This window comes from Pyxicephalus adspersus, unplaced genomic scaffold (assembly GCF_032062135.1).
Source record: "Pyxicephalus adspersus unplaced genomic scaffold, UCB_Pads_2.0 Sca513, whole genome shotgun sequence".
In the NCBI taxonomy this organism is placed as follows: Eukaryota; Metazoa; Chordata; class Amphibia; order Anura; family Pyxicephalidae; genus Pyxicephalus; species Pyxicephalus adspersus.
This window is the reverse complement of record NW_027317520.1, coordinates 1-12,820: the sequence shown is the minus strand read 5'-3', so window position 1 is coordinate 12,820 and position 12,820 is coordinate 1. Positions and strand designations below refer to the sequence as shown.

Below are 12,820 nucleotides of genomic sequence, written 5' to 3'. Positions count from 1 at the left end.
AACTATATTGGATGCTGATCTGTTTTTATTGTAGCACATTGTGTTAAAATGGTTGAAATAAAATGTTCCTATATAATTGTATACATAAGTAAGCCATTGAAAGTCCTGCTTTTCTGAACCTCTCTGTTCTTGTTCTTCTGAAACAATCCTCAATTTTTTGGGGGTGTGGCTTTTTGTTGACTTGATTGTTTAAATAATTTGGGGCCAATACCTTGATGACATGTCCACCATTGTCCAACTTGTATTTATGCTGAACAAGATTTCTTGTTTTTACTGGCATTGCTTGGTGCTGAAAACATTCACCAAACATGGGATAAAGTTAAACATGCACCAAATATGCCATGTCAACGAGGACTGATGACAAGTTTCACCTTAAGAAGCAATAGGATTGATTTACTAAAGGCAATTCATCTATAAAAGTAAATAATCTCAATCAGAAACTTAGCTTAGTAGGACCCCTTTCAGACTTGTGATTGAAAACCACTAGGTTAACCGCTGCCAGCAGTATAGCAAACTTCTGCTATGCTTCCAAAAGCAGCAAACCTCACTGCATGTGCTTGCCCGTGTTGCCTTAGAATGTGAATGATACTTTGCAGAGTAATGGTTCACCCTATTAAGTAAACAAGTGAAGCGTCCAGATTGCACTGGACACAATCATAGCAGCTCTTTAGGAACGAGGCAAGAAAGTGAAGTGTTTAAAGCCAGCCATGGTTGGTTTGATAATTTTAAGAAGAGGACTGACATTCACAGTGTTGTGAGGCACGGAGAGGCAGCCAGTGCTGATCATGAAGCCACCAGTGATTTTGTTGCAAAGTCTGAGGAATTTGTGGAGGCTGAGGGTTTTGTTCCCCAACAAGTTTTTAAATGTGACAAAAGCATGCCTGTTTTGGAAGAAAATGTCTAACAGGACACAAGAGGAGAAGGCATTGCCAGGGCACAAGCCAATGAAGGAGAGGCTAACTCTCTTGTTCTGTGGCAATGCAAGTGGGCATTGCAAACTGAAGCCTCTACTGATCTACCACTCTGAAAACCTGAGGGCCTTTAAGAAACATAAAGTGCAGAAAACTCAGTTACCTGTGATGTGGAGGTCAAACAGCAAGGCTTGGGTAGCCAGAGAATATTTCAGCAAGTGGTTTAATGTTGGTTTTGGGCCATGTCTAAAAAAGTTATTTAGAGGAGAAAACCTCCCTCATAATGGACAATGCTCCAGCTCACCCTCCAAGCTTGCAGGACTATGTGCTGCCAGAATTAGACTTTATAACTGTAAAATTCCTCCCTCCTAATACAACTCCTCTCATTCAGCCCATGGACCAACAGGTCATTAGTAATTTCAAAAAATTGGAATGACAAGACAATGTCACATTGTCACTGAGGAGAAGGCAAAAGAAAAGTTCTTTGGACAGATTTTTAGTAAAAGTCAAACCTGGTGATCCCTAACCAGGTCCAAGTAGGGAAAGAGACAGAGAAGAGAAAGAGACAAAACACCAGAATTTCAGATTCCTGACATTTTATTGGAAGCAGACTCTTCTTCCAAACAATAACATCTCCTCCTCCTCCCTTCTCAGCATTATCCTAGTAGGCACTTGACTCTTCCCAGCAAGGTAAGGTTAAATTGTCTTTTATTTAATCTAACTGCTTTTGTATTTATGTATTTTAGTATTAAGCAGTGTTTAAATTATTGTATACAATCCCATCAATGTATAACATGCCAATACCAAAAGAATTTTTATTTCATGAGAACGGATTAATCATTTTCCTTTTATTTCTTAGGGGAAAAATTTGTTTAGTATAAGTCCTGTTTGGTATAAATCCAAGGATCTGGAATAGATTAACTCCGCTAGCGGTATTCCCGAGTGTGACATCTGGGGTAGCTTTTAACTAAAAAAAAAATATACGGGGTTTACCGGTGACATCAGTACATGCGTTGGTGTGGGCAGGCGGATCGGAGGGAAATTCAAATAATTTTATATTGGATTCAATACAAAATAGTTGTATTGAGTCCAATACAATGAAATATTCATATAATATATATATATATATTGGTCAATGGGAAGAATGTCACCCTTATAGATGGCCACAAAAATCCTTTGGATCAGTTAAACTAACCTGGGGGACAAATTGTTCATAGCCCAAGGAACCCCCAGCAACTTCTGGGACCCTGGTTGAGAAACACTGATCTACGTAAAACTCTACATGCTGTAAGAAAGTGACTGTGTGAAATGAAATCAGAGTAAGCCATTTCAGTACAAGCTAGATGCACGTACAACTATGCAGGACTGAATGTAGGATAAACAATAATGGTATTTATTCTAAGTGTCCCTTTGTTCTAGTGTTTGTTGTTATGCACTACATAGCACAATGAGACCAAGATAAATGTATTTGAATAGGATATGTTTTTCCTTAATCTTGTGTTATCTTTATCAAAGTTGGCCATGCACAAAAATATATTAGTAAAACATAAGCACAGTTTTATTTGTGTGTACATGCATGTATATTCTCTGCAGACTCCCATCACTGGTGTTCTCTTGACAAAGTCAGGAGTCCTAGCTGGGAATTTTAGACTTTCTTGAATGTTTATTTGGACTTAAAACACTAGTGTAGGCAGTGATTAAATGGTTTCCTTTTTATGGGAAAAACATAACGCAGGAGACTTTCCAGCAAGTTAGTACTAAATGAACGGGCTACTTCCTTCCCAAGCACCTCACTGACTGCATATTCATCTCCTAAAACACAGGGCACTGCTCAACGAACAGATGCAATGCAATTTGCTCTAAACCTCTCATTTTTACATGGATTTCCTTAATGTGTGCAGTTAAAAAAGTAATAAAAAAAAAGTGTTGTGTTTAACGGGAAGCCAAGATGAGTGTGGGGAATAGTAAAAGTGGCACTTTCACCATATAGTGAAATATACTGCTCCCTGTCTGCTGTGTGTATTCCACACATGCTAGTGTTTTATCATTGTCTTATTTTAGTAGGGATTCTGTAGTGGCTGGGTCATTTTGAGACTAATGCCTTTTTTACCTTTTTTAGGCTGTCTTAGTCTTATCATTTTATCAATGAGTTTTTATCATTTTCTTGCTCACTTAACTTTTTCACCAGTGTCAATTGCTAGTGCCAGGAGCAGGGACAGTTTTAGCCAGCATAGTGTCTATGGAAAAATTTAAAATACCAAATTTATAGCATTCCAGCTTCCTTCACCCCTGCCAATCTTTCAGTGAAAATCCTCGGCAACTCCTCAGTTTACCCTATCCTCAAAGAGGTAATGACAAGGGCATCCAGCTCTAGATGTGGTGGACCTATAAGGGAAAACTGGAGTTTACACTCCATAGAAAACCACATGAATTAGTAAATTCTGTGTATGTACCCTGTAGTTTGCATATTTTTAAACAGAAGAGACAGAAGGAGATAGGGCTCAGTACTCTAGTAGCCTACTGCTGGCCATGATCTGACATCCAGAGCTAAGTAACTTTTCTATGGATAAACCTTTCTAAAATTCAGGTTTGCCCAGCTGATCACTACTATCATTGCTTAGCACATTACCTTGCAATGATTAGAAAATATAACCAAAATGTTCATGCATACACAATTCAGGAAAAAACTTTCTTAGAAGTCACAAATTGTCAGGTTAATAAAAATTAGTTTTGTCTCTAGTAGACAAAGAAATACTACCCACAGCTACTTACCTAGAACAGTTAGTGTTATAGGAAAGCTGACTTCTGATTCTTGCTTCCCTCTGGAATCTGACACCCAGTACAGGCAGGTATAGGAACCAGCATCACTTGTTTTAGCTGAAAATATTCTTAGTTTGCTTGATGATATTTCCAACCTATGAATTTCTCGATCATTCCGAAAGAATTTGTATCCATGTATTGTGAAGCCTACTGCAGCTTGACACTGTAGAATAATTGGCTCTCCAGTTAGGTATGTAGCATAACTAGCCGAGAAGGAGATACTTGGACGCTGAAGAGTGGCTGAAAAAAAGGTGATGATACTTTTTTATTTTACAGTTTTTGTTGATACATGACTAAATACTAGAATCAATGACATTTCAGATCCTGCACGCTTAGCGACAGTAGTTTACCTTTTCCCAAGCTAATCCAAATGTTGTGTTTTTTTAAATATTATTTTTTTTTAATTATATATCTTTTTTTTTTTTTTTTGCTAACCTGATCAGGCATTATTTTGGCATGTTTTTTATAAAACATAGCAACATGCAGACTACTCACACATGACACCTATTCCCCTGTCAGCTGTCACAATAGGAAATGCTATCTGTGTAAGTGAAAAGTATGAACTGATCTAGAGTGAATTGACAGGGGAATAATTTAAAAATAGAGAAGGCAGGCAATAGATGAAAGGAGTGGGCTGTGGATATTGCAAATCAGGAGCACAGGGTATGATAATGCTTGTAGTCCATCAGCAACAAAATGAAGCTGGGCCTTCACAGTTGCTCTGGTTTCTAAGTATTGTTCTGTGAAATGCAGGGTGTTCAGGAAGAGAAGAATAAACAACTTTAGTACAGCAGAGGACTTGAACATGGGACAAATGTAAGGTGAGGCTGGAGTTCAGTTTAAAGTAAGTAATCAGATCTCCTAAAGTATGGAAAGAATACTAAATGTATACACTAATATGAGATTAGAAATACAAAGTGAACCACATAGGACCAAAAAAAAACTTTATTACATAGATTTGATCACTAAGAAAGATCATCTTCATGGGGGTAAATGATTTAAAACATTAAAAATCAGTGGCATTAAGATATTTATAATAATGCAGTGAGTATGACAATCTAGCAAACATTCACTGAAGGTTATTTAGAACACATGGGCCAGGAAGATTCACCTGCAGCTAAAAGTCATATTTACTGCTTCATAAAATGTTTTTATGAATTACGTTAATTTTCTCAGATGCTGGATAAAAAGGAAGCTGACTCATTTTGGCACATATTTATATCAGCTTACGCACGTACTAATTGTGTTGCACCAACTTTGAGGTTTAATAATTAGTTTAGTTTAGTATGATGATTTAAATACAAATATCCAAATATCGGTATGCTGTTCACCCTGACCTTAAAATCCTAAATTCTTTCTAACGAACCTTTCCAATCTAGGGTTAAAAAGACACCACTAACATTGTGATACAGCAAATAGGACACATAACACATTAGCTAGCAAGGTGGCCTAGGCAGATGCCCATGGCAGAAATAATACTGATATAACTAATAGAATATCATTGTAATATTAGTTGTGTAGAGCACTTTGGAGACTATATAATCTTCTAAAAATATTTTGAATTCCTCTGTATTATCTACTACAACTGGAATGAAACTGAATTTTTCACAAAATTAGGTGTGGCTTTGTTTAATACAAGCCTAAATGTTTTAGATTTTGGGAAACATGACAATTCTAGGCATATTGATTAGGACCTTTGAAAAAGGTCTACTTGTGACAGCTAGGATCACAACAGGGTAGTCAGTACACATAAAGGGTAAAAGTAACTGACCTTCAACGAGATTGAGCTCTCCTAGAAGACAAAGCCACAAATGGAAGCATAGCGGAAGATTATGGCACATGGCTTAGAGATCAGGCACAACATCGGCTGGTCAGAACATTGCCGGAGAGAGAACGTGAAGTGTTCAGCATCCACTTACACCCTGTACAAAAATTAAATAACAGTGTTAGAAGGAAATGACATTTTTGCTTTGAAAATACTCTATTAATTACGCTTATATTATAAAGTATAAATAAATATATTTCCCCTACTACAGTCAAACTGACTGGAATATCTAAAGTTTTCTTTATAGACCAAGTTACATTTCTTAGGTAAATTATAACAAGATGTTGAGGATTACCTTGTAGTTTGAAGTGACTTGTTCCAGGTTAATGTGATATTGTGATATTTCTGTGGTGCACTGGTCCCAGCCCCTTTCCTCCTTACACATCTGGGAGTGTAGCCAGCTGTAGGACAGAGGTAGGAGAGGCTTTATTGTTATAAAGAATCTCCTGCTGGCAGCTTGGGCCACAGGACCAAAACAGGAAGGGAAGAGCAGCAAAGGAAACCTGATAAATACAGGAGCAATGCGGAAAGACACACTTGTATAGAATACACACTTTATACGCAGTAACACAGAACAATGTCTACTCACGTATATATAAATAAATATCGGACCAAAATGTAAGCACACACAGTTTGAAGTATAATGTTCTATATAGGTGCTTGAATGAGGGATGTAAAGAAAAATTCTACAGCCTCTCCTGTAGGTTTAAATCACATTACTGTTGATTTACCAGTCCTTTTATGTTTCCTATATAGTGTGTCACAATCAATGAGCTTCAAGAAGTGTTTATGGGGATGAGGCCCATTATGTTTGTCTTCAAGGAGTGTCTGACCCTTTGCACAATTGTTGGACAAGGTGTTCTATGAATCAGTCTGCCAGAAGCAATGAAATCACCATTTTAATAACTGGTAAGACTAATGTTATTTCTTTACTGGATTTGCACATAACAGATCTTCCATCTAGTCCAGTGACTAAGATTGATATAATTACCATTAGGAAAACCTACAGAAAACTTGCAGATTTCTAGATTCTGCTGCTTGTAGCATCCATTCTTCATTTGCACCATGTGACACCTGAATACTGAAATGTATGCCTTGCTGTAAGAGTGTATAGAAAGTATATCTGTATGCACAACTTCCAAATATAGTGACCAATTTCTCCTATTCAAATGAATAGGATTTTTGCTTGTCACTGTAAATATCAAATTTGGTGTTATAAAAGTGTCAATCAGAATAAAATAGTAAAAAACAAAGTGGTGATTTATTAAGTCCTAAATATTTTTCCTAAATATGCCCTTAAGATTTTTTATCTGCCTCCAAAGGGAACTGTTTATTTATTTATCCTAGAAATATTGTTAAAATTTAGAGAAAGATCATATATCCAAACCTGAGCTACAGGTAAAACATAAAATTGACCTTTGAATTAGTTCTACCCTAGCACTGCACAGGTCAAATGCACCATTTTTCTGGAAAGGCAACAATACTTAGTTTACCTCTTACTCCCCCAGAATCCATTTATTTGTTTCTCTGTTTGATGGGCCTTCACCATCCCTATATAAAATGAACAACTTCTGTTCCTGCATTGTAAGTGATGATTCAAATCATAACATATCAGATCTTCAACACCTAAAAACCTGATGAAGAAGAAGCTAATGCAGCCAATTATATGACATAAATGTGTACACATACAGATGTGTGTGTTCTTCATTTAATTAAAAAAAATAAAATGTGAAATGTACTTGTGTGTTGGTTACCTTTCATAGGTTTCCAAGAAATAATAAATGCCCAGACATCATTTGGATAAATAAATGCCCTTTTATTGGTGTCCAATGGTCAGACAAGTCTGCCTCATCATTAGAAATCAGTGGATGAATGTAGACCCCTCTTTGGTGGTCAGTGGAAGAATGTAGCCCCATCACTGGTGGTCAATAAAATAATTTCAGCCCTATAATTACTTGTCATTAGATGTAATGTAGTCTTACATCTAATGACAGGTGAGATGGGGGTACAGGCGATGTAGGTGGTCAAAGGAAGGATTGCAGACCCATTAGTAGTCAATAGGAAGAATGTAGCGCTCTCAATATTGTTTAGTGGTGCGCTACCTTTGTGTTGCTACTCATAATTAGATCACTCCAGCACAGACCAATTTATTATCTTCCTTCATTTTTTACCTGAGGTTTGTGCAGTGTCAAATCCTGTTCCATGCATGTTTTTCTGGCAGAAACGGTAGATGAAAGATCTGATATCTTATCATTAAGATCATGAATTTCTTGCATTTTCTCTAACAACTGGCACTGTAGCCTGGAAATATCTTCTTTTAGCTGCTCATTTTGCTCTGTCAAATGCATAGAAGAAAAGTGAGAATGTATTTTAATATCTTTAATATTAAAATAATTACACATTAATGTATATAAACACACCTATGTAATATTCAGGTCAATCTTTATTCATTCACCTTTTTTGGCTGATGTTCATATAATATGCAGTCTAGCAGGGGCAGAAATAATTACTTGCCTTTTGCATGCTGTAATTGTTCCTTGCTGTGTGTTATGTCAAATTCGTAGCGTTGAACTTGTTCCTCCAGTTTTGAAATCTGTGCCTTTAAATCTGTTTCTGCAACTTTCCAAGAATTGGCCCGCTTTAAATCCAGAGAACTAAGAATAAAGGAAGTAGCTGGTCATTGCTTTTAATTTTTTCTGGAATTTCATTCAGCTTACTGGGCTTTCGTATCTCACCTTTTTAGGAGATGTTCATAGTGTTCCTTAAGAAGATCTTTCTCTCTTTCCAGTTCAGTAACTCTCTCTTCATACTGAAATAAGGTCATTGTAGCATAAATAACCTACTCACCGCATTTTAACAGCTGTATATGAAGTAGATGCTATTTTAAGTGGAAGCTATGGAAAATGTGCAATGAATGTTCTATGCTGGGTGTATGTATGGTTAACGAATGTTTGAATAGTACAGAATGCACGAGAATCCAATGAAGCATGCAGTCATGCATATTCTTCTTTATAAATATTAATCCTAATTGATTATAGAAATTGGTCTTACAAACATATTATATATATATATATATATATATATATCTTATTAGTTTCAGTAATGGCTTAATAATGAACATATGTAATAAAATATGTTTTTTTCCTTACTTTATTTGTACACAATCTGCTTTTGAGACCTCGACTGTATTTACCTGCTTGACAAATTACACCAATGCCTTACCTCAGCCAGTGACTTCTGAAGATTAGTTATGTTCTGCTGATCCACCTCCAGTGCTAAAACTTTACTTCTCTCTTCTTTTAGCTGTGTGCTGAGGTCCTCTAGCTGCATTAGCACAGCCTTATGGCTTAATGTCAAGGATTTCTGTTTCTGTTATAGTGAAAAACTGTATGGTGAATATTTATATCTTAAAAAAAGTATATACTTTTTTGTTCTTGTGATAGCAGTTACTATTCATATTTTATAGGTAACATACCTCTTGTAGTTCTGTCTCATAAGACTGCAAGCAAAACAAAAATAAATACATAATAAATGAATAGTGTGACAACAGATAATGAAAAGGACCGTTAATAAATTACCATTACATACAAGGCCAGTTTTTTAGTTAAATACAATAGGTCGGCATCTTCAGGCAGCAGATGCAAAGAGACACTTTTTTCCCATTAGTAGAAATACAGCCATCTTAAATATTTTGTTAGACTAAAGGTTTGTGGACTCTTGGCCATCACACCAATGTAAGCTTGTTGGACATCCCACTGAAACCACAAATTTGATCTCCCACCTTTTTTTTCAGTTAGAGAAGGATTCACTATCCAAGAAAGTTTTAGAGTGTTTGTTGGAATTTTGCATTATCAGCCAAACAGCATATACAAGGTTCGGTACCTGTCCCCAGATTACACATTGTGAATATTTCGAATCACAAATTATTACTGTTGCTTTATGTTCTAAGATGGAATTTCTCTTGGACTAGGGACCACATAAAAGCCTTGCCAATGTGGTGTGGCTTTCACACCATATATTTTGACATTTATATAAATAAAGCCTCTGTTTTTAATGCAAATTGTGCAATTTTCAATGTTTGTTTTTCCTGGGTATTTATTATTATTATTAATATTATTATTATTATTAATAATAATAATAATAATAAGGAGAAGGAGAAGAAGAAGAAGACCTGGATTGCAATTGTCATTACAATTTATGGTAAAGGTGTTTAGTAGACTTTGTGGGTAACTCAAGTGTCTTTACACCAAGCCATGTTTCTATTGAGCTGGTTTTCTGTACAAAAGCACAGTCATGGTGGTATAGGAAAGGGCATTCCCCAAACTTTTGCCACAAGGTTGGAAACACATGATTGTCTGACAACTTTTTTACTGTATCTAGTAGCCTTAACAGTAGCCTTTTATGGGCAATACCTACATTTAAAAAACTTTTGGCTAATCATTTTATAAATATTTTCATATTGTAGGGACCTGGAAGTAAAAGAAATAAACTTCACCTGTTTGAGCTGTTGGAATTGTTCTCTGAGGGCACAGAGACTTGTGTTCTTCTCCCTGAGCTCTTTCTGTAGACGAATATTCATGATGTTTTCTTGGATTATTGTTCTAAAAAAGAAAATACATTAAACGTTTCCCCTTTTGAACACTATGGACATCTAACCTTGTATGCAAAAAAAGCAGAAGTTGCGTGCTTAAAGTGAGTAGATGAAAATATTTTTAAAAATGGCTGCCTATAAAGAAACAGGCTAATCAATATTTACTCGGCCCAATGCCGACACCACAGATCTTCGCACTTTTAAAAGCAAAGGTAATATAAATTATTTCTGCATCTGAAGCATTGCTAGGTATATCAGATGCCTGACCCCTCTGTGCCCTAGATCCATACACCAACACCTATTTCCCTACTGTGTTCCTTAGTGATGTAGGGGTTGGTGAATGGAACCACAGAGTAAAGAGTGCATGCACTCAACACTCCTGGTATTGTTTCATATGCAAAAGATTTTTCGGCAACCATACCTCTAAAACACAGAAAAGGTTGATGGGGGGGCAATGAGATTAGTAAGTTTTATCAATTTTCTTTACATGCAACCAAGAAACACATTTTCTTCTAAGCACAGAACCAACGTGGACATACAGCATACTCAAATAACAAAGTGTAACAATTTTCTTTTTAATTTGTTGGAAGTATGGAAGAGAAAACGTTCTATTTTTATTGTTGGTTAATACTAAAATGAAGGAAAATCTTGCTAAACTTAGAAAATTCATACCTGGAAGAACTGGAGATTTTTTCCCAATGAGCCCCCAATGGGTCTAACATTAAAGTGAACCTGTAACTTTGTCTTGAATGTTTGTGTATGCATTGCACTGCATATCAACTGTATTGGCATTACATCTAAAAATTGCTATATTAGAAAGTAAAAGTTTAAATTAGTGTACAGCATTGTTATTTTAGCCATGTTAGTCATATTAGCAATTATCTAGAGTTTCAAATTAGAATATGTTTCAGATGTGTTAGTGAGCCTCTCTGTGTAACGGTACTTGGCACATATTCACTGTATGAAGACCTTAAAAGAGATCAAACGTATGCCAAATTTTAGGAAAGGATTTGAACCTCAGCTTTGACTGCTCTCCTTGGCTCTGTTAGCTGGATTTCCTCTGGCTTTTATGTTCAAATTATTTTCAACCCTAGGTGTCATCCACACCTATACATTCTAGCAATACACCATACACGTGTTAGTACTTTTTATTGACATTCATTTCAAATTGCATAGCAATGCATTAAAGAAACACAAATTTATTTAAATGCAAGGCAATGAAACTGTGTGTTGTTTACTGTTTAGTAAAAAAAATTTTTTTTTTTTTTGCTTTGGGTTGTATTGGCAGCCATATCTAATGAAGAAGCTGTCTTAATGCATTTAATCAGAACAGGGGAGTATAAATACATGAAATATACACAAATAAGGTTTCCCAACAGTAGATGTAGCTTCTAAAGCTGTATGATAAAATTAGACTTGGTCTAAGTTCATTTTTTTGGCCTTCTGTGTATTTGAGTTGGACACCCCTGAGCTAGTGGATTATGAAAAGATCATATAGGATGTGTCCACATCACTGCCTGAATAACATGGACAGGTTTTCCCAACAGGTCAAGCTGAAAGTGACAGGTTTATTTTAAGTTTGACCCACCAACAGTTTATATACCTCCTTCTAGAACTCCCATACTGCTTTGTCAGTGAATACAAAAATCTCCTCTTCCTACCATTGCACTGGAATTTATTTATTTGCTATTCAGACATTTCTGAAACATAAGAAAAGGAGCAAGCCCTTAGTCCTTTGGGAAACATTAATATACCCCCATTAATATCAGCTAGAGTGGTGCTAAAAATGTCAACTGCACCAATGAGAAACTCTGATTGGTGAGTCCAACACTACTTAACAAAGAGGGGAAGGATGAGGAGAAGGTAGAGGAGTGGAGTTTTGATTTGCCTAGGGGTATATGTTTGGCCTGGGATGGGTGTAGGAGGTACCACACAATGGACCTGATTTATTAAGCTCTCCAAGGCTGCCGAAGATACTTTTTCACCAGTGAACTATGGTGATCCAGAAAACCTGGAATGAATCTGGTCCAGGATTGAAAACATTTACTGGCAAATTACTTTTAAGAAATCCATTCCAGGTTTGCTGGATAACCCAGCTTCTCTGATGAAATTGTATTTTCTCCAGCCTTGGAGAGCTTTAATGGAGTCATTTGGGGATCAACAGCAGGACACCTCTTTTTCCCTTCTCACATAAGTTTAGGGACTAGGCCTGAACAGGACCAACCTCCATGTTGGCATACACATTCAGAATTATAGACAGCCTTCCGTATGCAGTAAATAGGGACAGTGAAGTAGATCAAATGTCTCCTGAAAAAGCTGAGAAGTAATGTATAGAAAGTCTGTAGAAAATAATCAGTTTTCTGGAGAACTGGGTAACATTCCGCACGGATTGGTAAGGATCTCATTGACAGCTTTATTATTTATCACCCTAAACAACATTCAGTACTTGAAAGAAGCCCTTCTGCTAACCCTTGTGCCATCTCCCGTTTATGGTATGATATCATAATGCCTTTCATGGCCTGCAAGCCCATACCATAAACCAAATTGTATCATCACCCATAAACCAAATGGTGCTTTTACAAATGAACAAGAATTGTTTTCTGTTGTCTGTGACATGTAAAAAACATTTTTTTTTGCATTTTATTGTGTATTTTTTTTACAATGTAAATTTTC

General features: G+C 36.2%; 1 protein-coding gene and 1 long non-coding RNA gene across 2 annotated transcripts; both read right to left on the bottom strand.

The window, feature by feature from the left end:
• Window positions 1-3,689: 3,689 nt before the first annotated feature.
• Window positions 3,690-5,988, bottom strand: LOC140321060 (uncharacterized). The gene is made up of 3 exons (XR_011918812.1): window positions 5,852-5,988; window positions 5,503-5,653; window positions 3,690-3,971 (listed from the first exon to the last, which is right to left on the bottom strand). It is a non-coding gene; the product is annotated as an uncharacterized lncRNA (long non-coding RNA).
• A 1,718-nt stretch (window positions 5,989-7,706) lies between these two features.
• On the bottom strand, window positions 7,707-10,152 carry LOC140345080 (X-linked retinitis pigmentosa GTPase regulator-interacting protein 1-like). The gene is made up of 6 exons (XM_072432234.1): window positions 10,052-10,152; window positions 9,032-9,055; window positions 8,779-8,925; window positions 8,292-8,365; window positions 8,071-8,210; window positions 7,707-7,891 (listed from the first exon to the last, which is right to left on the bottom strand). Exons 1-6 carry the CDS (start codon window positions 10,133-10,135, stop codon window positions 7,707-7,709), a joined length of 654 nt encoding a protein of 217 aa, XP_072288335.1. The 5' UTR covers window positions 10,136-10,152.
• Window positions 10,153-12,820: the final 2,668 nt, after the last annotated feature.